Source organism: Oncorhynchus masou, chromosome 14, assembly GCF_036934945.1.
Source record: "Oncorhynchus masou masou isolate Uvic2021 chromosome 14, UVic_Omas_1.1, whole genome shotgun sequence".
Lineage (NCBI taxonomy): Eukaryota > Metazoa > Chordata > Actinopteri > Salmoniformes > Salmonidae > Oncorhynchus > Oncorhynchus masou.
Window position 1 is genome coordinate 10,935,789 of NC_088225.1, and position 26,582 is coordinate 10,962,370.

A 26,582-nucleotide genomic window follows, 5' to 3' on the forward strand; every position below is an offset into this window, starting at 1 on the left:
TGGATACCAGGATCCTTGAACTGCAGCTGGCTAACTCCTGTTCATTTGTAACTATTGCAGTGGGATTGATTTGAAGAAGGGGAGGAGCCTACTGATCCACCATACCTCTGGACTAAAGTCATGGCTGACTCCGAAGACCCACTTTAGAACCTTCAGTCCATTCCCAAATACACACTGGCCCTAAGGCTTTATTATCCTAATTCTTAGTACCTTCAACTTGACTGAGTTTTGGAACAACAAAGACCACTAACGCAATCATCTCTGGCTTCTCCGTTCATCATTTCTGCTAACACCACAGGTAAGTCTGGTTCTTTCCTCCAGCTTTTTTTCCCTTCATGAAATGCCAAAGAAGCCCACCCTCCCGTGACCTCTTACCCCTCTGATCCTGTCCATGAACTCCCCTCAGGGCATTACTCATGTTTTGTGATTTCCTTGAGTAATTTACAAGTTTGTTTGACGACAGGAAACCAGCATCTCAAAGTCCGGTGCTTCATGGTGGCTGTATGGTTCACCATTAAACTTTATTACTTTTATCTTAAAGAAGTCGGCAAACTGGAGGGATAATTCAGAATAATCTCCAGTAGTAGGATGTGTTTATGGGTCTCTTAAACAATATACTTTTTTTAGGCTTGCTCTCATGATTCCAGTTGAAGTTCCTCTACACATGGGCTATCCTATATCAGAATAAATCCTAACAACAACAACAACAACCTGTGGATTATTTTACTGGCTGCTCTCTTCTCCAATCTTTTTCTGTCTATATTTAGAACCGCTGACGACTGACCAGACCTTTATTAACCTCCCATCCCCCTAATGACGTCTTTGAATGTCACTGGGTGCCGTGGCAACCCTGACTGCTCTGTGAAAGGCCTGGAGGGTTGTCTGCTCATTGGACAGTACACTAGAGCGAACATGACTGATGTTTTTTTTTTTTTTTGTGCAATGAGTATGAGTTGTGTAAGTAGCTTATGTGTGTAGCTCGTATCTTTGGAAATATATCATGTGCGTGTTGTCTTTCTTTTTAATAGCATTTGAAGCAGTAGGGCAGGAAAGTCTTCCGATTTGTATTTTTGTCATTCATTACAAGAAATATGAAGTTTGAAATGAAATACCTTTTTCCAATGCAGTGCCTTCAAAGTATTCATATCCCTTGACTTATTCCACATTTTGTTGTTGGACTGAAATCAAAATATATATTTCATCTATTTATTTTTTTGTCATCCATCTACACACAATACCCCATAAGTGTTCGCATTTGAACTATTTCATTTCGGTCGACCTGGAGATCTGTTGCTAAATTGAGCCCACAGCGCTGGCCAATCTGATAGGCTCGTATCAAACTTGTAGGCACTGATTTGAGCTATGTGATATTTCATAACTTTTAAACATGACCAGAGAGAGACGGTCAAATAATACAGCGAAGAGGTGCTGTTTTTATAAAGGAGTTCATGTTGAATTCTTTTTTTATTCAGTACTGTCACATTTTTATTCAAAACTCCTACTCGCGCTGCAATGAATGAGTAGCCAAGTGTATTGATAGCCTTGAGTTTTTGCTATTAGCAGTTTGTCGTGTCGATTTGAATATTTCACTGTCTCTGGTCATAGGAACAACATTTTAATTTGTGCTTGGGGCAGATGTGGTGCGACTAGAGTTTCCCCATCAGGTGGAAGACTGTCCCATCTCCTCTGGTGAGACTGACCAGAGAAAGGAAGGAGAGAGCAGGGACCACGAGAGGCTGACCCTCTGCTGCTCTTTCCCTCCCTCTGCTGAGACTAATGCTGTGTTCAAAACAGCTAGGAACTTGGACATCTACGACTTCAATGCACTTAAGCCCACTGGGAACTCGGAATAAAACGAGATCTGACTGAAAAATATTATGGGGAATAAAAACGGTCATCTGAGGTGGAAATTCTGGCATCTTTCTTGAGCCCTGACTTTCCCACCTGAACATCACTGATGTTGTGATTTTACGATTTTACTTTGAAGATCTTCATATGGTTGCAGTCACGAGTCCCAGCTACACAATAAACATTTGTTTTGTTCAATAAAGTCCCTCTTTATATCCCAAAAACTCACTTTTGAGTTTTGTCTTTTTGTTCAGTAATCCACTGGCACAAAGGCGGTCAAAACATGCAGACGAATACATCCTAATATTCCCGGGAAAGTTTGAAACATGTCAAATGATGTTTAATCCTCAGATTGTCAATTGTCTAAATAATGGATAATATTTTAACCGGACAATAGCGTATTCAATGGAAAGGAAATAAACGAATGGCGCGCAATCGGTCACGTGCGAAAACCAGCTCTGCATTCTTCCTCAGTCCACTGAGAGAGAGGTCTAATTTTTCTTTATTTTTCAGAAAACAAGCCTGAAACAATGTCTAAAGACTGACATCTAGTGGAAACCATAGGAACTGCAACCTGGGTCCTAACCCAATAAATAATCTATAGGCATTCAATTGAAAATACACACATCAAAAAAATCCCACTTCCTGGATGGATTTTCCTCAGACATTATTTTAACAGTTTTGGAAACTTTAGTGTTTTCTATCCAAATCTACCAATTATATGCATAATTGGAAATACTGCCCCCAAGCCATAAGAAGTTAATTGAGTCTGTAAAACAAGAAAGTTAAGGGGTGTTTTAATATGAATACCCTCTGAAGGTACTGTATGTGGGATTTGTTAATGGGACAATTGATGGCTACAACCATCAAACAAGTAGTAGTTTTAAAGGATAAAAAAACGGGTACACATTAGTTAAACTTAGCATTCTATTTATCATTATTCAGGGAATTTATCACAATATGGATTTTTGTCCATATCGCGCAGCTTTAGTGCTTTGTACGTATAATATGACCAACCAATCTTCAATAGATGAGCCCTCCGTCACTGGGCAAAGACACAATCACAGCCATATTTACAATCTTAGTTTCTCTGTATAAGGAGTTAAAACTAAGGGCCTCTATGTTCCTTTTGAACATGCTTGTTTCCAGAAAGGGTTTGACTCCATTCCAATATGAGTGGCAAGTTCCTATCTTGACTGCAGGAACATATTGATTTGCATCAATCAACACAAGCTAAACCAGCCGCTTACATACATTCTCCTTTCTTTCGTTGTCCTTCTTTCTCACATTCTGTCCCCCCCCCCAATTTTTATAGGCTACCCTATCAAGGTATTCTTACATTCCCATTTGTTATGATCAGAAGACCTTTCCACTTGCACAGTCCCTGTCATCCTGTATACGGGTTGAAAATGACAGTTTGTCATTGATAAGCGGATTGGAACATAGTGGCTGTAGAGTAACATGCTATACGTGACGTCAGAGCTCAGATTCTACGCTTCACAGCACCGTATCGGTTTTACATGGTTTTGACTGACGGCTATTCTAAACTTGAGCACAGTGCGTGACAAGTTTCCCTCATCCCGCCCGCTAAATGGACTACATTTTGAAATTGTCTGGGAGAGGAGATGATGTGTTCTGAAAGATGAGACATTGAGTGTTTTATAATGCCGCTTTGTCATACAAGCAAACCAAACACCTGTGAGTCCAAATGTGCACTTAACATTTCCATATTTGAAAACAACATGTAATTTACAGTATAAACATTTATGATCGCTATGTTTGATCCAAAGGATGACATGCGTTACATGCTTACTGCGAGCGTTGCAGAGTAACTTGAGTAGAGAACACGCAACTTGTATGAGTTCAAACCCTTCTTGCACCAACTGCAATGAATATTCTTATTATGTAACTGAATGTATACAGAGTATTTTCAGATTTCGTTATTGACAAATGCTGTGAAAAGTACAGTAAATGTACATAAAATCTACAGTGTAATGTTTGGATTCAGACTTGTACCAGGTGAACTGTTTCCCGCCATTTTCAACTTTCTACCATGGTCATGAATATTTCAATGACTGGATTTCTCTAAATGACTTCTGTGTCAATTAATATTCCAAATCATCACTTATTTGTAACTCCTCCACATTTCTATGGCTATGTTTACAATATGACTCGCATCTTAATTGGAATATCATTCAAGGAAGTAAATAGGGATGTCAATAATGCAGTGTGAAATATTGACAGTTCCGCCTCTTAGAACTCCAAGTGCGGTAAATTAATTTTTGTTTTTAGGATAAAGCTATTCTCTGAACATTTTATTTTAATAAATAAAGGTGTCATCTGCTTCAGCAGAACATTGCAGAGAATGAGTCATCACTGCGTTCTATTTGAGGAAATTGAATCTCTGAGTCCTCGTGTGTGTGTGTGTGTGTGTGTGTATAGTTTCTATGTGTGAGCAATTTTGCACAGTTGTACTAAAAGTGAACCTCATCCTGCTTTGATGTCAGTCAAAATTAGTTAAGATCTATAATTTATCTACAGTGCATTTGGAAATTATTCAGATCCCTTGACTTTTTCAAAAAAAAATTGTTACAGCCTTATTCTAAAATTGATTGAGGTGGGGGGGGGGGGACTTATCTACACACAATACCTCATAATGACAAAGCAAATAAAGGTTTAGAATTTTGTGTGTATGTCCCACGCACGCAGTGGGGCAAAAAAAGTATTTAGTCTGCCACCAATTGTGCAAGTTCTCCCACTTAAAAAGATGAGGCCTGTAATTTTCATCATAGGTACACTTAAACTATGACAGACAAAATTAGAGAAAAAAAATCCAGAAAATCACATTGTAGGATTAAAAAAAAAATGATTATATTTGCAAATGATGGTGGAAAGTAAGTATTTGGTCACCTACAAACAAGCAAGATTTCTGGCTCTCACAGACCTGTAACTTCTTCTTTAAGAGGCTCCTCTGTCCTCCACTCGTTACCTGTATTAATGGCACCTGTTTGAACTTATCAGTATAAAAGACACCTGTCCACAACCTCAAAACAGTCACACTCCAAACTCCACTATAGCCAAGACCAAAGAGCTGTCAAAGGACACCAGAAACAAAATTGTAGACCTGCACCAAGCTGGGAAGACTGAATCTGCATAGGTAAGCAGCTTGGTTTGAAGAAATCAACTGTGGGAGCAATTATTAGGAAATGGAAGACATACAAGACCACTGATAATCTCCCTCAATCTGGGGCTCCATGCAAGATCTCACCCCGTGGGGTCAAAATGATCACAAGAACGGTGAGCAAAAATCCCAGAACCACACGGGGGGACCTAGTGAATGACCTGCAGAGAGCTGAGACCAAAGTAACAAAGCCTACCATCAGTAACACACTACGCCGCCAGGGACTCAAATCCTGCAGTGCCAGACGTGTCCCCCTGCTTAAGCCAGTACATGTCCAGGCCTGTCTGAAATTTGCTAGAGAGCATTTGGATGATCCAGAAGAAGAATGGGAGAATGTCATGTGGTCAGATGAAACAAATATAACTTTTTGGTAAAAACTCAACTCGTTGTGTTTGGAGGACAAAGAATGCTGAGTTGCATCCCAAGAACACCATACCTGCTGTGAAGCATGGGGGTGGAAACATCATGCTTTGTGGCTGTTTTTCTGCAATGGGACCAGGACGACTGATCCGTGTAAAGGAAAGAATGAATGGGACCATGTATCGTGAGATTTTGAGTGAAAACCTCCTTCCATCTGCAAGGGCATTGAAGATGAAATGTGGCTGGGTCTTTCAGCATGACAATGATCCCAAACACACTGCCCGGGCAACGAAGGAGTGTCTTCGTAAGAAGCATTTCAAGGTCCTGGAGTGGCCTAGCCAGTCTCCAGATCTCAACCCCATAGAAAATCTTTAAAGGGAGTTGAAAGTCCATGTTGCCCAGCAACAGCCCCAAAACATCACTGCTCTAGAGGAGATCTGCATGGAGGAATGGGCCAAAATACCAGCAACAGTGTGTGAAAACCTTGTGAAGACTTACAGAAAATGTTTGACCTCTGTCATTGCCAACAAAGAGTGTATAACAAAGTATTGAGAAACTTTTGTTATTGACCAAATACTTATTTTCCACCATAATTGGCAAATAAATTCATTAGAAATGTGTTTTTCAGAATTTTTTTGAAAATTACAGGCCTCATCTTTTTAAGTGGGAGAACTTGCACAATTGGTGGCTGACAAAATACTTTTTTGCCCCACTATATACACTGCTCAAAAAAATGAAGGTAACACTAAAATAACACATCCTAGATCTGAATGAATGAAATACTTTTTTCTTTACATAGTGTGATTTTGTTGTCAGCACATTCAACTATCAATGGAAATCAAATTTATCAACCCATGGAGGTCTGGATTTGGAGTCACACTCAAAATTGAAGTGGAAAACCACACTACAGGCTGATCCAACTTTGATGTAATGTCCTTAAAACAAGTCAAAATGAGGGTCAGTAGTGTGTGTGGCCTCCACGTGCCTGTATGACCTCCCTACAATGCCTGGGCATGCTCCTGATGAGGTGGGGGATGGTCTCTTGAGGGATCTCCTCCCAGACCTGGACTAAAGCATCAGCCAACTCCTGGACAGTCTGTGGTGCAACGTGGTGTTGGTGGATGGAGCGAGACATGATGTCCCAGATGTGCTCAATTGGATTCAGGTCTGGGGAATGGGCGGGCCAGTCCATAGCATCAATGCCTTCCTCTTGCAGGAACTGCTGACACACTCCAGCCACATGAGGTCTTGCATTAGGAGGAACCCAGGGCCAACCGCACCAGCATATGGTCTCACGAGGGGTCTGAGGATCTCATCTCGCTACCGAATGGCAGTCAGGCTGCCTCTGGCGAGCACATGGAGGGCTGTGCGGCCACCAAAAGAAATGCCACCCCACACCATGACTGACCCACCGCCAAACCGGTCATGCTGGAGGATGTTGCAGGCAGCAGAACGTTCTCCACGGCATCCCCAGACTCTCTCACGTCTGTCACATGTGCTCAGTGTGAACCTGCTTTCATCTGTGAAGAGCACAGGGCGCCAGTGGCGAATTTGCCAATCTTGGTGTTCTCTGGCAAATGCCAAACGTCCTGCACGGTGTTGGGCTGTAAGCACCTGTGGACGTCAGGCCCTCATACCACCCTCATGGAGTCTGTTTCTGACCGTTTGAGCAGACACATGCACATTTGTGGCCTGCTGGAGGTCATTTTGCAGGGCTCTGGCAGTGCTCTTCCTTGCACAAAGGCGGAGGTAGCGGTCCTGCTGCTGGGTTGTTGCCCTCCTACAGCCTCCTCCACGTCTCCTGATGTACTGGCCTGTCTCCTGGTAGCGCCTCCATGCTCTGGACACTACGCTGACAGACACAGCAAACCTTCTTGCCACAGCTCGCATTGATGTACCATCCTGGATGAGCTGCACTACCTGAGCCACTTGTGTGGGTTGTAGACTCCGTCTCATGCTACCACTACATTTACATTTACATTTAAATCATTTAGCAGACGCTCTTATCCAGAGCGACTTACAAATTGGAGTGAAAGCACCGCCAGCATTCAAAAGTGACCAAAACATCAGCCAGGAAGCATAGGAACTGAGAAGTGGTCTGCGGTCCCGACCTGCAGAACCACTCCTTTATTGGGGGTATCTTGCTAATTGCCTATAATTTCCACCTGTTGTCTATTCCATTTGCACAACAGCATGTGAAATGTTTTTTCAATCAGTGTTGCTTCCTAAGTGGACAGTTTGATTTCACAGAAGTGTGATTGACTTGGAGTTACATTGTGTTGTTTAAGTGTTTCCTTTATTTTTTTGAGCAGTGTATATATTTACATAAGTATTCAGACCCTTTACTCAGTACTTTGTTGACGCACCTTTAGGTGTGATTCCTGCCTCGAGTCTTCTTGGGTATGACGCTACAAGCTTGGCACTCCTGTATTTGGGAGTTTCTCCTATTCTTCTCTGCAGATCCTCAAGCGCTTTCAGGTGGGATGGGGAGCGTCGCTGCATAACTATTTTCAGGTTTCTCCAGAGATGTTTAAGTCCGGGCTCTGGCTGGGCTGCTCAAGGACATTCAGAGACTTGTCCCGAAGCCACTCCTGCGTTGTCATGGCTGTGTGTATAGGGTCATTGTCCTTTTGGAAGGTGATCTTTCGCCCCAGTCTGAGGTCCTGAGCTCTCTGCAGGTTTTAATCAAGGATATCTCTGTAATTGGTACTGTTCATCTTACCTTTTGATCCTGACTGGTCTCCTAGTCCCTGCTGCTGAAAAACATCCCCACAGCATGATGCTGCCACCACCATGCTTCACCTTAGGGATGGTGCCAGGTTTCTTCCAGACAGAACGCTTGGCATTCAGGCCAAAGAGTTCAATCTTGGTTTCTTCAGACCAGAGAACCTTGTTTTTCATGGTCAGTCTTTAGTTGCCTTTTGGGAAACTCCAAACGGGCTGTCATGTGCCTTTTTACTGAGGAGTGGCTTCCGTTTGGCCACTCTACCATAAAGGCCTGATTGGTGGAGTGCTGCAGAGATGTTTGTCCTTCTGGAAGGTTCTCCCATAATAGCCATAGAGGAACTCTGGAGCTCTGTCAGAGTGACCATCGGGTTCTTGGTCACCTCCCTGACCAAGGCCCTTCTCCACTCATTGCTCAGGTTGGCCAGCTCTAGGAAGAGTCTTGACGGTTCCAAACATCTTCCATTTAAGAATGATGGATGCCACTATGTTCTTGGGATCTTCAATGCTGACAATTCTTTTTGTGTACCCTTCCCCAGGTCTGTGAATCAACACAATCTTGTCTTGGTGCTCTACGGACAATTCCTTCGACCTCATTGCTTGGTTTTTGCTCAGCCATGTGGGACATTTTGTGTGCGCCTTTCTAAATCATGTCCAATTAATTTAATTTGCCACAGGTGGACTCCAAGTTGTAGAAACATCTCAAGGATGAAACTGGATGCACCTGAACTGAATTTTGTGTCACATAGCAAAATATCTGACTATGTAATGTAAATAAGGTTTTATTCTTTTTAAATTGTCTTAGCTTTTTAATTTTTTGGGGGGGTTGGTGTAGTTATAAAATACAATTTAATTGGTTACATGCTTTGTAGACAGTGGGTGTAGACTAACAGTGAACTGCTTACTTACGGGTCCTTTTCCAACAATGCAGAGTTAAAGAAAAATGTGTGTGAAATGGTGACGTGGATAAAAAGAACAAATACAAATAGCATGGCTATTATATTAGAGTTTGACCGATTTATGATTTTTCAACGCCGATACCGATTATTGGAGGAACAAAAAAGCCGATACTGATTTAATCGGCCGGTTAAAAAATAAATAAGAAATAGAAAAAATAAATAATAATAATAAAAATAATGTATTTGTAATAATGACAATTACAACAATACTGAATGAACACTTATTTTAACTTAATATAATACATCAATAAAATCAATTTAGCCTCAAATAAATAATGAAACATGTTAAATTTGGTTTAAATAATGCAAAAACAAAGTGTTGGAGAAGAACGTAAAAGCGCAATATGCGCTAACATTTCAGTTCCTTGCTCAGAACATGAACATATAAAAGCTGCTGGTTCCTTTTAACATGAGTCTTCAATATTCCCAGGTAAGAAGTTTTAGGTTGTAGTTATTATAGGACTATTTCCCTCTATACCATTTGTATTTCATTAACCTTTGACTATTGGATGTCCTTATAGGCACTTTAGTATTGCCAGTGTAACAGTAAAGCTTCCGCACCTCCCTGGGCTCGAACCAGGAACACAACGACAACAGCCACCCTCAAAGCAGCGTTACCCATGCAGCGCAAGGAAACAGCCACTCCAAGGCTCAGAGCGAGTGACGTTTGAAACGCTGTTAACGCGCGCTAACTAGCTAGCCATTTCACTTCGGTTACACCAGCCTCATCTCGGGAGTTGATAGGCTTGAAGTCATAAACGGCGCAATGCTTGATGCACCACTAAGAGCTGCTGGTAAAACGCATGAAAGTGCTGTTTGAATGAATGTTTACGCGCCTGCTTCTGCCTACCACCGCTCAGTCAGATACTTAGATGCTTGTATGCTCAGTCAGAATATATGCGACGCAGGACACGCTAGATAATATCTAGTAATATCATCAACCATGTGTAGTTGTGATTATGATTGATTGTTGTTGATAAGATAAGTTTAATGCTAGCTAGCAACTTACCTTGGCTTACTGCATTCGCATAACAGGTAGTGTCCTTGTGGAGTGCAATGAGAGAGAGGCAGGTCATTATTGCGTTGGACTAGTTAACTGTAAGGTTGCAAGATTGGATCCCCCGAGCTGACAAGGTGAAAATCAGTCATTCTGCCCCTGAACGAGGCAGTTAACCCACCGTTCTTAAGCCGTCATTGAAAAAAGAATGTGTTCTTAACTGACTTGTCTAGTTCAATAAAGGTGTAAAAAACAAAATGGCCAAATATTTTTGTACACCGATATATTTTTTTCCTTCGATTGTTATGAAAACTTGAAATCGGCCCTAATTAATCGGCCATTCCGATTTAATCGGTCAACCTCTACTGTATATAGAATAACATGGCTAAATACAGGGAGTAACGGAACAGAGTTGATATGTAGGTGTATGAGGTAATTGAGGTAGCGATGTACTGTACGTATAGGTAGGGGTCAATTGACTAGCAGCGGCTTATGTGGCCTAGAGTTTTAGTAATGGGGGGGGGGGTTTATTTTTTTATTAAAAAAATTTAAGCTTGTCGTCTGTACCTGCGCCAAAACTCCTGTATTTTCATCCTATAGCTTGATCTCAAGATTATTTTTAAATACTGAGCCAATGTTTTCAGCACGTTTATTTCCCTGACTGAAACTCGTTTTTCCCATTCTCTCTCCTCTCTCTGTAGCATACATATAGTGAGCAATATGTTTGGAACATGAAATCGCAATACATATAGAATCAAGAGAATTTCAATACATATGCTACTGGCATCTAAGTATCGTGATAATATCTTATCGAAAGGTCCCTGGCAATTCCCAGCCCTATTGGTTATGTGGGCAAAGAAGCATTTTTGATCAAATTGGGAAATGACAAATTCATCCTCTGTTTCTTGCAAGTATCTGTTAGCGAAATATATTCTCTAACCGTTAGTTTCATAATTACCATTATATTGATAGGGGAGTTCTGCTCAGTCATATAGATCACATTTGACGTGTTGACGTGCTCTGACACTGTTGGTGTCAGTTCTGCATTTGCGCGCCCTGACGTCAGAGCCGGTCCTCAGTGGGGCAGTTATCTGCACCTCTCTCACAGTAAACTCACCCACTGAGGAAGTGTGAATGGGAATGTCGCAAAAGGATTTTCATGGCTCTGAATCATTGCAGGCCTTTCCTGCAATTGCTTGCAGTCCATCTTGGGTGTTTTATTTTTTAGCTTCTCTTTTTCTTGTTTTTGTTACGGCATGACTACATTTCCGTGTCTGACTATCTCTGCTGCTTTGCTTTAATTTTGGTATTGACGTTCAGGAGGTTTTCACTGGTCTTAAACTTTGGGATTCCTTCCTCAAGTGTGTGTGTGTGTGTGTGTGTGTATATGTAAATTCAAGACCAGACATTGTCCTTCAGTCTTGAGTAATCCCTAGAACCTTCCCAGATTCAGGTTGAATAAGCTCCAGAATATGACCATTTGTCTTTCGCACTGTTGAGGAGTTGTTGATACAGCCTAGCCCAGGGCTATTTAACTATATTCTTACGGGGGCCAGATGTGTGTGAAAAAAAAAGAAAAGTGAATTGCAGGCAGTCCAGACATTTTCCACATGCAGTTATTCTTCGAAGAAATGTATTAAAAAAAGAAGCGCGAGCCCACACACCAATAAAGCACTTTTCTTAAAATGAAAGTGGAGGGCGCTCAAACAACGTAAGTTGAGGTGCATCCAAAACATTTTTCTCATTGTAAAGAACGAGGCGCAGTGCTCGCTTACTATTTTAGCTATTAAAAGATAAGGATCCACCCCTTTTTTAAACTTTCAATTCTCCTCTAAAATGACATCCAAATCTAACTGCCTGTAACTTGGGCCTTGAATCAAGGATTTTCTTGGTACCATTTGAAAGGAAACATATTTTTTTAGATTGTGGAATATAACACAATAGATATGGTAAAAATTTAAAGAAAGAAAACAATCTTTATACAAAAAAATACAAATCTTTGAAATGCAAGAGAAAGGCCATAATGTATTATTCCAGCCCAGCTGCAATTTAGAATTTGGCCACTAGCTGGCAGCAGTGTGCATAGTTTGACTGATCAAATGAACATTTACATTTAAGTCATTTAGCAGACGCTCTTATCCAGAGCGACTGAACCATTGCATTTATGTTCAAAATGTTGTCAAGACTGCCCAAATATGCCTAATTTGTTAATTAATAACTTCATGTTCAAAACTGTGCACTCTCCTCAAACAATAGCATGATATTATTTCACTAGTTGCTACTGTAAATTGGACTGTGCAGTTAGATTAACAAGAATTTAAGCTTTCTGCCAATATCGGATATGTTTGTCCTGTGAAATGTTCTGAAATGTTCCTCAGGCTAATGTTATGTAAGCTCAACCGTCCCGTGGAAGGGACACCGATCCCGAAGAAGTTTAAAGATAATTTTAAAATGACCATCTGAAAACCTAAGCATCTCAATAAATAACACAAACGTATGTCAAATCAGGTCATGCCAAATTCCGGTCTGAAGGGACTATTCTTTGAATTCATTTCCCTCAGTCATTAGGGTTGTCTTAAATTTTCTTTCTCACACTCCCTTCTAATGAGTATTTGTGAGTCTGAGGGAAACAGAAGGCAAATATGTGTTCCTGAGTCGTAGAGTTCAGGAATGGGGTCATAATATTTTAGTTTAAACTGTTCTAATGTTAGCCACAAATTCATATGAACAAAAATAGACGCTAGAAACTACACTATAGACGACCACCAAAGTACTTGTCATTTTGGCACTGAATGTCTGTATTTTGGCAGGGATGTTTATTTTTTTTTCAGGTCTTTTTTATTAATTTTCAAAATTGATCACAGGGCGAAATTAATAAATGGGCTGTATCTGGGCTGCCAGTAGAATAGCCCTGGCCTTAAGACTGCAGAGGAATGCAGTCTTGAGACCAATCTCCTCCGTTAGAGCCCAGCTTGATCCACAGCCCAAGATTTACAAAACCTCAGTTTGTTCAGCGTGTTTTGCCTCCCTCCAGTTTCTTGCAGGTGAGGGTTGTCTATTTGGATTGGTTAGCTCTTAATTGGGTCAAGCCCAGCTTAAGCCAAACACAGAGGTCCTCTGTCAAACAAAGTTAGCCGCCAAAGTCCTTGACATTAACTGCGCAAGTTCATCCTATGCCCAAAAAAGGTACAGAAAAAACAACTTTGTTGCCTCTCCCCACCCCTCCATTTGCCTCAAGCTAATATAAGCCCAATGTACGTCAGGAAGCCAGAAAGATACATTCACCTGTAAATAATGGGGGTGAGTGGAGAGTAATGGCAGGGGTTTGGATTAGATTTTTGGCAATGCACAGACTGCAGCTCTACTCTTTTCTCAAACTGAGATACCTAGCTGAATCCCACTCTCCTTTTGTCAGGTGGGAATTCTCACCAACTGCCTTTTAGCCAATTGTAGTCATGGTCGTTTTGGAGTGGCAGGTGGTGCATCCAGTCTATTCACAGCTTAGAGAGCCACAGCTGGTCGGAGGTGGTCTGAGCTGGTTGCCCAATGGGTCAGCCCAGTGGCAGAAGTTCAAAAAAGCACTTGGCTCTTGTCAATATGCCAAGCAGCAACTGTCTTTAAATTGTACCATGGATTCTGTCTTTAAGAGAAAGTTAACTTCTAATTAAGACTGTCTTTTTCATTTTGAATCTGTGTTTGCTATGTATTTCAACGAGGCCAGAGCTACTGGTTAAGGAGAAGGGGATGCTTCTTAATATGCATATATCACTATAGTGAAGGAGATTTACCACACACACAGAGTTTGGCTACACATTTAATAGGGCGCATTTTAGTTGGCACGGCTGGAAAGTCCTATCACATCTGCTGTGGTCCAATGGGGACTGGAGAAAGCCCCCATTTGATTGGTCCCAGGGGCAAAGTCCCTCATAACCGTTTAAGTTTAAAATGGCGCTGTGACCATCTGAGAATAAAGTGGCTAACATAGCCAGGTATGGCTGATTTTTGGGATTCCTAGTGCAATGTCATCCATTGTTTCACTCCAATCTGAACACATCAGGCCATTAACAGTTGTTTATTAGCCCAGCTGCTGCCCTTGGTGGAGTCACAGACAATATTATGATCGAAGTGTTTGTTATCATTTGTGGCATTTTATTCTGAATCATTTTGCAGTATTGTGTGTGTGTGTGTGTATATATAGATATATTTGCTTTGATTCTATACAGTGATGGTACGATATGAAAATGTTGATGCAAATTTATTTTCATGTGCATTTTGTCCTGCTGGTTAGTACTTAGCCTGTAAATGCCTAATGGCTACTCATCCAGAAGCAGCTAACTAATTAAATAACTTTTTAACATATCTGGTGCAACAAATTGTGCTACACTTGACATCTGTGGACAGATTGCTTCAGAGTCTAACCCACTTTGTGTTGGTGGAATGGTGACACGAGTGAGCTGCTGATGCAGTTAGCCTCGATAATAATTACTTACCCCTAATGTGCAGAAGCGTTTGGTGCTAGCAAAGCTTTTCTGATCATTTGCAGGATGTGAGTGTTTAACTGACTTTGTGTGTCTGCCTGCATTAGCCATTTTTGCTTGTCTGTCCTCGCACTTCAAGGTTCCAATGGTGGCACTGTAACCCCCCCCTTTCCATCAGCAACCCCCCACCCCACCTCGCCACTGGGAACAGCGCTCGATTGGCTCAGTGCTATTTGAATGAACAAGGCCCCCTCCATTCCCTCTCCCTCCCTGCCTTCTCAAACACCCTCAGCTCTCGTCTCTATTTATAGCCCTAGCCCCGCCCCTCCCCTGCCACTCGGCAGCTATTTCCAGCCGCCCTGAGCAGCCCAGTCTGTTTGTAAACTCTACTGCTCCTCTTCTACCTCTGTGATCTGCAACACAGCGGGGAGGGTGAGGGGGGTAGAAGTTACTGGAAAAATAAATGAACAAATGAAAAAAATAAAAGGAGATCTAGGCTAGGGGACAACCCCTTTTTTGGAAAGACGCTGCAGGTTTTAATTCGTCTACCACTGGTTGAGGTGATGGGTGGTTCTGGCACGTTCTGACTGCTTTCTCCTCTGTGGCAGATGCAGAGTGCAGCAGCGCTGCCTTTGCGACGGGAACGAGGAGGACACGCTGCAGTAGGAGGAGAGACTAGGAGGTTAACATTCAATGCTGTCAACAAAAGTCTACCTCCCGAACACCGTCTACACAACCTCCTAGTGATCTATTTTCAGCTTCACTCTCTCTCCCCCTCTTCTCTATCTCGCTCCTCCTTCTCACTCTCCTCTCGCCATTCGCTGATCTCTCCCGTGGCGCTCTCAGATCTTCGCCGACACAGTGACAGCCAGACTATTGAGCTGACTGTGTCCACGTCTACTCTGCTTGCGACACAGACGACTGGTGCTTTTTGGATGAGATTCGCAGACTTTTTTTGTGTGCTGCCTGCTATTTATTTTCCCCAGCTTGACAGTTTTTCATTCGTGGTGTTTTGAGAAGGCTACGTAACTCTAAGAGGGCGGTGTGTATTTTAACTTTGCTCCTCTGAGTGGTTCAGTGCTGGTCTGCTCGCCTCTGGCCAAACTACTTGTCTTGTTTCTTCTGTAGCCTTTGCTGGGAACATCTCTCACTGTTCACCTGGAGACACTACAGTTCTGTTTGAGCCATGGAACTTCAAGGATCTCTCTCCATCAGTAGTTTAATCTCTAGAAGAGGAATTATGGAGTTTTCTTTAAAGATCTGAGAGGGATTTCGCAGTGTTCACCTTCTCATCTAGTCCAAGGTTTTCTCTCATTTTCTGCTAGCTTATACTTGCCTGGATAGTGTTTTTTTTTCTTTTTTTTTTTCATTTTTTTTTTTCATATGTGTTGGAAGGACACCCTTGCACTGGCATGCTTTTAAAGCCCACCGTGCCGGGGCTGTGCGCAATGTTGCAGACCATCTATGAGACCGAGTCCTGCTTCTCCTCAGACGCCGTGTCCAGCAGGGAGCAACCTCTGGAACTGCTGCCCCAGTCCCAGGTGTCTGCCATGCCCAGTGCTGGTGAGTCATGCAGGGGGTTGAGGGCAGGGGGTGGGTGCATGTCTGAGCACCTGAGAGGATGTCATTTTTTTGTAGGACTGTTGTGACTAGTGGTATAGTGTTTTTGTCTGTCACCCCATGTTATTGTTGAGGCTGCTTTTGAGGGAAGGACTTTTTAAAAGGAATGCATAGAAACTGACTACGGCCACTCAAGTTTTGGACTCTGTCTTCTACAGCTTCTACGTCCTAGTGTGCGCTGAGAGGATGGGGGGATGGATTTACTGCTCACCCGTGCTTAAATCAACAGAGCAGAGCGGCTATAGAGCAGCATGTGGGTGGTTCTCTTGCATATGCTCCCCTTGTTTACCCGACACCTGTTCAAATAAGTGGATGTGCGCATTTCCTTTGGTTTTCTAACCTTCATGAATTGTCCCACTGGCACTGACCTTGGTACGGTTAAATTGTGAAAAACACGACCGGATAGTGCTAACATTTGGTAATGGTGATTTAGTCATGTTTTAAAGAGCTATTAGAATCTGGGACAGGACCTTTTTGGGGACTTTACCTGGTTTGTGTTTTCCTGTAAAATAGGTCATAGATGGATGGGTAGATAATAGGCTAGGCAAAGGCTGTTTCTTTAAATAAGGTGTTTCCTATTACAACAATGAGCATACATGTTCTATCGTGTCAAGGACTATGCTCAAGATAAAGTTGGCGCTAGTAAAGTGGGGAAAAAGTAGTGAGTTTACAAAATGCACCAAGGTTTTTCTGCTCTGACTGTCTTGACACCTTGTACTTTAATCCTGTGAAAAGTTTTAGTAACTTTAGTAGAATTTCCCTCGAAGTGTGAGGTGCTACTGAAGGTGTTTTTGCTCAGGTTTGTAAATGCCAGCCTGTTACCAAAACTGGACCCTGTGAAGGGAGATCTTTGTTGCCCACTGAGACGCAGTAGACAAGTCCTTAACACGTAACATGTTTATTAAAAAGCTCCACCATTAAGACCACAGGAAATAAAGGAATGCCAGGTCCTTTGATCGGCTCAACCAGGATCATAACGTGACGGGGACCTGACCTGCGGCAACAATGGTTACCCTCCACCGGAAGCTTCCTGGCTGCACCTGTTTTAGCAGGGTTACCGTTGCTCAGTCCAGACATATAGGTTTTATGATGATCCAACCTCACACCATATCAGTGGTTTTCTCATATGATAAATCTGATAGCCTAATATGGGCTTACTGTTTCTCCAGACATACACTACCGTTCAAAAGTTTGGGGTCGCTTAGAAGTTTCTTTGTTTTTGAAGAAAAGCAAAGAAAATTGTCTATTAAAATAACATGAAATAGATCAGAAATACAGTGTAGACATTGTTAATGTTGTACATTTCTATTGTAGCTGGAAACGGTGGAATTAATTTTCATTGAATATCTACATAGGCGTACAGAGGCCCATTATCAGCAATCACTCCTGTGTTCCAATGACACGTTGTAAGCTAATCCTAGCTTATCATTTTAAAAGGCTAATTGATCATTAGAAAACCCTTTTGCAATTATGTTAGCACAGCTGAAAACTGTTCTGATTTTAAAGAAGCAATAAAACTGTCCTTCTTTAGACTAGTTGAGTATCTGCAGCATCAGCATTTGTGGGTTTGATTTACAGGCTCAAAATGGCCAGAATCAAATAACTTTCTTCTGAAACTCGTCAGTCTATTCTTGTTCTGAGAAATTAAGGCTATTCTATGTGAGAAATTGCCAAGAAACTGAAGATCTCGTACAACGCTGTGTACTACTCCCTTCACAGAACAGAGCAAACGGGCTCTAACCAGAATAGAAAGAGTAGCGGGAGAACCCGGTGCACAACTGAGCAAGAGGACAAGTACATTAGTCTAGTTTGACAAACCGACGCCTCAAGTCCTCAACTGGCAGCTTCATGAAATAGTACCCGCAAAACACCAGTCTCAACGTCAACAGCGAAGAGGCGAGAGTGGGATGCTGGCCTTCTAGGCAGAGTTGCAAAGAAAAAGCCATATCTCAGACTGGCCAATGAAAAGATTAAGATGGGCAAAAGAACCTAAGTTTGTGGTGCTCGGATAACAAAGAACATTCGTGAGACGCAGAAAAAATAAAAAGATGCTGAGGAGTACTTGACGCCATCTATCAAGCATGGTGGAGGCAATGTGACGGTCTGGGGGTGCGTTGGTGGGAGTAAAGTGGGAGATTTGTACAGGTTAAAAGGGATCTTGAAGTAAGGCTATAACTTCATTATGCAACGCCATGCTGTACATTGTGGACGGCGCTTAATTGGAGCTAAGAAGTAGTCAGCTGTTATTCTAGCTGTGCTGGCCACTCCATTATAGTCACCGGATCTCAACCCTATTGAGCTGTTGTGTGAGCAGCTTGACCGTATGGTACATATGTGCCCATCAAGTCAATCCAACTTGTGGGAGGTGCTTCAGGAAGCATGGGGTGAAATCTCTTCAGATTACTTCAACAAATTAACAACTAGAATGCCAAAGGCCTGCAAGGCTGTAATTGCTGCAACTGGAGGATTCTTTGACAAAAGCAAAGTTTGAACACAATTATTATTAATTGTTATCTCAATTTAAAATCCTTATTTATAACCCTGTCAACTTCTTGACTATATTTCCTATTTTGCAACTGATTTCATGTATGTTTTCTTGGAAAACAAAGGACATTTCTAAGTGACCAGAAACTTGAACGGTTGTGTATGATAATCCAACCTCCATGATATCAGTGACTTGAAGGGCTCCATAACTGGTGCTGACCATTCTAATCAGCTGGAAGTGAATCTATGCCCTTGCTCCTTCCATATGCCCTGACGTATTGAGACTCATCTGCCATTTACTCCATGATGTGAACTGTGGTTATATAAGTAGCAGGCGTACGACTGTCTACCCTATACCTTTTAATGGTTTGCCTTTGTTTCTGTGCCTGGTGTATTTGTTTGTGTGTAAGCTGCATGCAGTAAGCTGTTTTGTCACTGGAGAAAAAGTGTCATCAGGTGGCGTGTGTGTGTGTGTGTGTGTGTGTGTGTGTGTGTGTGTGTGTTGGTTTGACTATCACTGTGGGCAACAGATGGCTCTGTCTGATTTGCATTCTAGTTTACAGGAAAAGGCTTTGTCTGTGACTGACGCTCAACCAGTGCAGTAGACTCTTGCTGCATATGGTAATTTATTTGTTTTTTTGTGGGTCATTTTTACCCCCTTTTTATACCCAATCTCATGATCACCATCTTCTCCCTGCAACTCCCCAATGGGCTCGGGAGAGGTGAAGGTCGGGTCATGCGTCCTCCAAAACATGACCCGCCAAGCCGTGCTTCTTAACACCTGCTCGCTTAACCCGGAAGCCAGCTTGCAAGCGCCCGGCCCGCTAGAAGGAGTCACTTGAGCGAGAGGAGTCAAGTTAAGCCCACCCCCCCGGGCCAAACTGTCCCCTAACCCGGACGATGCTTGGCCAATTGTGCGCCGCCCTACGGGACTCCCGGTCACGGCCGGTTATGACACAGCCTGGGAATGAACCCCAGGCCTTATTGACGCCGCAACACTGCGATGCAGTGCCGAAGACCGCTGCGACACTTTAGAGGCTTGGCAATATTTTGTATTAATCAAACCTTGATTTAGAACATGGAAAAGCAGCACTTACTGCTGCAGATCAGAGGGAATCATTTGGGATTAGATGGATTACAGATTTGCAACTGAATGGGTGACTGAATGAATTTGCAGCAACCAGATACCTGACCCTGTCAAACCTGCCATTCTGTTTCAGACAAATCACACTGACATTCTTCAAAGACAAAATCAATGATGAGTGAACTCCTTAGTCGGGTGGCAATTACAGCTAGGTGATAGGTAAGCTAAATAAACTAGATTGATTTGTCACTGGCTTGGTCTCCTGAAAATCCTCCTGTATTTATATAACTTACTGAGTTGTCGACATGTTTATGCACACAAACTAGGCTACTTGTCCTGTATTTTAAGAATCAGCATCAGAAATGTCATTGCGTGTTAAAGTAAATTTAAGAGATGTTCAGACTTATTCAATGTTTACTGTATTTCAAGAGATTTAACAGTAAACGGCACATTCTCCAGCACAACATTAACTCTTCAAATGTTTGTCACAAGCTCTTAACCAACAATGCTGTTAAAATAAATAGTTAATATTTACTAAATAAAAAATCTAAAAGTAACATGAAAATTACATAACAATAACGAGGCTATATACAGGGGTTATCTTGTACTCTATGTGTAGAGGGGTACAGGTTAGTTGAGGTAATTTGTACATGTAGATAGGGGTAAAGTGACTATGCATAGATAATAAGCAGCGAGTAGCAGTAGTGTAAAAACAATGGGAGGTCAATGTAAATAGTCCGGGTGGCCGTTTTGATAAGATGTTCAGCAGTCTTATGGCTTTGGGGTGGAAGCTGTTAATGTGGGCCTGTTCGGCCCTCCTTTTCCTGTAGTCCACGATCAGCTCCTTCGTCTTGCTAGACTTAGTGGCTAGACTTGGGAGCAGCATACACTTGGAGATCTGATAAAGCTGATATTGTCTTGGAGGTTTATATCATCATTAGGCTATATCATTGTAACACACCATGTGAAATCACTGGCATGCAAACATGAATCTGTTTCTCCCTCTTGGTCATTTCACTTCAACATGATAACTTTCAGTGATCAGCCTGTGACTTCATTATGTTATCACCCTCTTCCTGCAGCTGGCTGTCACCACCCTCCACTTTGCTTTGTACATCTGTACAGTGGTCAGAGGTCTATTCTCACTGGAAGAGGTAGAACATTGATTTGTTCCAGTTTCTTTGAATGATGCTGCGGTGATGTCAACAAGGGATTGTTGGGGCTTACATATAGGGCCAAGAACAAGGTCGCTAGGCCACAAAACACTTTCACAGTCATGCATTTTAACCAATTGGTTTAGTGGCACAGGGTGCTTTGTCACAGTTATGCCTCAGTCACTAGTCACTACCTTGTAATTGTTCACTGCCTTGTTCCTCCTTTTGGCCCATTGGTCACAAAGTGATCACAGTAATCACGATGCAAATTGTACATATTTGAAAAACGTTCTTCTCAATAAGACTCAATTAATCAGGCTGAGAAGCTAATAGGCTCGTATTGAAACCTGAGTTCAGTTATTGCCAACTCTGTCATGACTGTTGCAATCCAGCTATACAGTTGGAGCCATTTTTTTTAAAGCCCTGCATGTTCTGAGCCTCTTGCCCGGTTGCTACGTCTAAACGGTTTTGGCATTTGCAGATGTTTTTCTTAGAGCAGGTAATATGCTAGCACGAGGCTACGCACTACAGCCAGCTGCTGGGGGCTGCCCACAACCCTCACTGCAACGGGGACCTGTAATTATGAGCAGGCAAGTGCAGACGTATGCGTCGGAACTGTGATCCAACCAGGAATCACTAGGGCCTTTCATGTGGCCCAGATCCTTATTGAGATGGAATGTTTGATAGTCCCACTTACACCCACAACCCATGATCCCACCATTAGCCCTCATTCTTCCACTCTATGCAGGCAAGGTACTAGGCTTGGCTGGTTCCTTGGATATTATGATTGGTAGTTTGAATTGTAGCTAATTTAGTAGGCCTAATCTTTTTTAGAAATCCCTGATTTTAGTTTCAATGTGCCATGCTCAAATTAGATGTGCCTTGTGATAGGCCTAATTAAAGGGTTGTCTTAAAGCCTCTTGTCGTTTAGTCATACGCTGCTTGATTTGTTGTGGTCCTTTTCCTGACGGATCCAAAATGGCTTATTTAGTCCATTCAAACCGCATTATGAATCATATGGGGCCTTGGGTAACAGTTTTTTATGAATTTTGTATGTTTTCAGTTTCAAGATGGATGCAAGAGTTATGTGAGGGGTAAAAATGTATGGAGGGACTGACTGCGGAGCAGGCCTGCTGTGTTCTTGCTGTCCTGTACATGAGTCTTATAGTCTGCTCTCCACAAGTAGAGGACCTCCACAAGTAGAGGACCTTTGCTACCTACCAACAGTGATGTGTGGGGGAATATTCAGAGCATTATTTGAGTACTAAGCTTGTTTTCTTCCTAGAGGTTGCTAAATTAAGACAAATTTAAATATAGCAATGCCCCCCCACCCCCGTCACCACCAGGGCTTGTCAACCCGCAGCACTCCCCCCTCTTATGTTCCAGTGCTATAATGGGCGCCCAGGCATGTCACGCCTGTTTACCAGCCCCTTGCTGTGCTCTCTTCCATCTCTGGGATGGTGGAGTTGGGTGGGTGTGTTTGTCTGTACATGCGTGGTGTGTTCCCAGACAATCATCTCTTACCTTACCTACATTGCTACCTGCCCTGCACTCCACGATCAATGGGATGTGTCACAGATACTGTCCTGGAACTGTCTTCACCTCAGCTGGCTGTCATGAAGCATTACCTACTGACCAACAGTCTCTGACAACCTTCGCTCTAGATATGCTATGTTGTTGAGCTGACTGGATTATAATTAGGTTTATTGTGTAATTTACTCAATCGGTCTTGGTCAAATAGAAGTCATATCTGCTGAATCCTTTCTCTTAATCAACTCTTTATCTAAAATAATTTCTGATTTTTAGATTGTGGTAGGCCCATTACTGATCAGAAATTCTTAAACATCAATAATAGGAATGTACAAACATTTTATCCCATACTAATGCTAAAAATATCGTAATGGGAGTTGACTCTTACCTGATATTGTTAGTGGTAGTAATTAGAGTAGTTCTATTATGGTTGGGGGGGTATATTTAGAGGCAGGATATTATTGCAGAAAAGCAGTTATGTGAGTGCGCCCACTCAAAGTTTGGGGTCACTGAGATATGTCCTTTGTTTTCCATGAAAACATACATGAAATTAGTTGCAAAACTAATAGAAAATATTGTCAAGATGTTGACAAGGTTATAAATAATGATTACATTTTTTAAAAGTATCCTTCAAACTTTGCTTTTGTCAAAGAATCCTCCAGTTGCAGCAATTGCAGCCTTGCAGACCTTTGGCATTCCAGTTGTCAATTTGTTGAGGTAATCTGAAAAGATTTCACCCCATGCTTCTTGAAGCACCTCCCACAAGTTGGATTGGCTTGATGGGCACATATGTACCATTCGGTCAAGCTGCTCCCACAACAGCGCAATAGGGTTGAGATCCGGTGACTGTGCTGGCCACTTCATTATAGACCGAATAACAGCTGACTGCTTCTTCCCTAAATAGTTATTGCATAGTTTGGAGCTGTGCTTTGGGTCATTGTCATGTCGTAGGAGGAAATTAGCTCCAATTAAGCGCCGTCCACAAGGTACAGCATGGCGTTGCAAAATGAAGTGATAGCCTTACTTCAAGATCCCTTTTAACCTGTACAAATCTCCCACTTTACTCCCACCAACGCACCCCCAGACCGTCACATTGCCTCCACCATGCTTGATAGATGGCGTCAAGTACTCCTCAGCATCTTTTTATTTTTTCTGCGTCTCACGAATGTTCTTTGTTATCCGAGCACCACAAACTTAGGTTCTTTTGCCCATCTTAATCTTTTCATTGGCCAGTCTGAGATATGGCTTTTTCTTTGCAACTCTGCCTAGAAGGCCAGCATCCCACTCTCGCCTCTTCGCTGTTGACGTTGAGACTGGTGTTTTGCGGGTACTATTTCATGAAGCTGCCAGTTGAGGACTTGAGGCGTCGGTTTGTCAAACTAGACACTAATGTACTTGTCCTCTTGCTCAGTTGTGCACCGGGTTCTCCCGCTACTCTTTCTATTCTGGTTAGAGCCCGTTTGCTCTGTTCTGTGAAGGGAGTAGTACACAGCGTTGTACGAGATCTTCAGTTTCTTGGCAATTTCTCACATAGAATAGCCTTAATTTCTCAGAACAAGAATAGACTGACGAGTTTCAGAAGAAAGTTATTTGATTCTGGCCATTTTGAGCCTGTAATCAAACCCACAAATTATTTAATTTTTTATTTTACCTTTATTTAACCAGGTAGGCTAGTTGAGAACAAGTTCTCATTTACAACTGCGACCTGGCCAAGATAAAAGCAAAGCAGTTCGACACATACAATAATACAGCTGCACATGGAATAAACAAAACATAGTCAATAATACAGTAGAAAGTCTATATACAGTGTGCAAATAAGGGAGTTAAGGCAATAAATAGGCCATAGTGGTGAAATAATTGCAATATAGCAATTAAACACTGGCGTGATGTGCAGAAGATGAATGTGCAAGTAGAGCTACTGGGGTGCAAAGGAGCTAGAAAAATACAGTATGGGGATGAGGTAGTTGGGTGGGCTATTTACAGAAAGGCCATGTACAGGTGCAGTGATTTGTGAGCGGCTCTGATAGCTGATCTTTAAAGCTAGTGAGGGAGATATGTCTCCAGCTTCAGTGATTATTTTATTTTTTATTTTTTTGGGGGGGGGGGTCAATTTGTCCCAGTCATTGGCAGAAGAGAACTGGAAGGAAAGGCGGCCAATGGAGGAATTGGCTTTGGGGGTGACCAGTGAAATATACCTGCTGGAGCACGTGCTACGTGTGGGTGCTGCTATGGTGACCAGTGAGTTGAGACAAGGCGGGGCTTTACCTAGCAAAGTCTTGTAGATGACCTGGAGCCAGTAGTTTTGGCGACGAATATGAAGCGAGAGCCAGCCAACAAGAGCATACAGGTCACAGTGGGGGGTAGTATATGGGGTTTTGACAAAACAGATGGCACTGTGATAGACTGCATCAAATTTGTTGAGTAGAGTGTCGGAGGCTATTTTGTAAATGACATCGCTGAAGTCGAGGATCGGTAGGATGCTCAGTTTTACGAGGGTATGTTTGGCAGCATGAGTGAAAAATGCTTTGTTGTGAAATAGGAAGCCAATTCTAGATTTAATTTTGGATGGGAGATGCTTAATGTGAGTCTGGAAGTAGAGTTTACAGTCTACCCAGACACCTAGAATATGTGGACCGCTACAAATACCGTCCAGATAAGTCAGAACCGTCCATAATAGTGATGCTGGGTGGGTGGGCGGGCAGGTGCAGGCAGTGATCAGTTGAAGAGCATGCATTTCGTTTACTTGCATTTAAGAGCAGTTGGAGGCTGGTGGTTTAACTGTCCAAAGATTCTTTTATTATTTTTTTTACCTTTATTTTGCTAGGCAAGTCAGTTAAGAACAAATTCTTATTTTCAATGACTGCCTAGGAACAGTGGGTTAACTGCCTGTTCAGGGGCAGAATGACAGATTTGTACCTTGTCAGCTCGGGGATTCGAACTTGCAACCTTTTGTTTACTAGTCCAACCTAACCACTAGGCTACCCACTAGGCTACCCTGCCGCCCCAAAGAAGGGCCAGAAGTACACAGAATGGTGTCGTCTCCATAGAGGTGGATCAAAGAATCACCAGCAGCAAGAGCAACGACATTGATGTATACAGAGAAGAGAGTCGGCCTGAGAATTGAACCCTGTGGCACCCCCATAGAGACTTGCTAGAGGTCCGGACAACAGGCTCTCCGATTTGAAACACTGAACGCTGTCTGAGAAGTAGTTGGTGAACCAGGCGAGGCAGTCATTTGAGAAACCAAGGCTGTTGAGTCTGCCAATAAGAATATGGTGATTGACAGAGTCGAAAGCTTTGGCCAGGTCGATGAAGACGGCTGCACAGTATTGTATCTTATATCGGTTTCTTTTAACATGAGTCTTCAATATTCCCAGGTAAGAAGTTTTAGGTTGTCGTTATTATAGAACTATTTCTCGCTACCATTTGTATTTCATTAACCTTTGACTATTGGATCTTCATATAGGCACTTTAGTATTGCCAGTGTAACAGTATAGCTTCCATCCCTCTCCTCGCTCGAACCAGGAACACAACGACAACAGCCACCCTCGAAGCAGCGTTACCCATGCAGAGCAAGGGGAATAACTACTCCAAGTCTCAGAGCGAGTGACGTCACCATTTGAAACGCTATTAGCGCACACCCCGCTAACTAGCTAGCCATTTCACATCGGTTACACCATCCTAATCTTGGGAGTTGATAGTCTTGAAGTCATAAACAGCAGAGCTGCTGGCAAAATGCACAAAAGTGCTGTTTGAATGAATGCTTACGAGCCTGCTGCTGCCTACCACTGCTCAGTCAGACTACTCTATCAAATCATAGACTTAGTTATAACATAATAACACACAGAAATACGAGCCTTCGGTTATTAATATGGTCGAATCCGGAAACGAACATCTCGAAAACAAGACGTTTTATTCTTTCAGTGAAATACGGAACCGTTACGTATTTTATCTAATGGGTGGCATGCATTAGTCTAAATATTGCTTTTACATTGCACAACCTTCAATGTTATGTCATAATTATGTAAAATTCTGGCAAATTAGGAGGCCCAAACTGTTGCATTTTCCCTGACTCTGCGTGCAATGAACGCAAGAGAAGTGACACAATTTCACCTGGTTAATATTGCCTGCTAACCTGGATTTTTTTTAAAGCTAAATATGCA

The 26,582-nt window shown here is 42.4% G+C and overlaps 1 protein-coding gene across 6 annotated transcripts in view; it reads left to right on the forward strand.

Moving 5' to 3' along the window:
• The window catches only part of hdac5 (histone deacetylase 5), an 88,144-nt gene that overhangs the window by 16,316 nt on the left and 45,246 nt on the right, over window positions 1–26,582 (forward strand). For 3 of the 6 annotated variants that reach the window (XM_064986315.1, XM_064986317.1, XM_064986316.1), the window contains exon 1: window positions 15,914–16,110. The exons of 1 other annotated variant lie outside the window; for it this stretch is intronic. In XM_064986315.1, coding sequence (XP_064842387.1) covers window positions 15,960–16,110 — 151 coding nt within the window. In that variant the 5' untranslated portion in view covers window positions 15,914–15,959. Of the gene's footprint in view, window positions 1–60; window positions 299–15,913; window positions 16,111–19,871; window positions 19,955–26,582 lie in introns of those variants that run through there. 2 more of the 6 variants (XM_064986319.1, XM_064986318.1) reach the window with 2 other exon arrangements.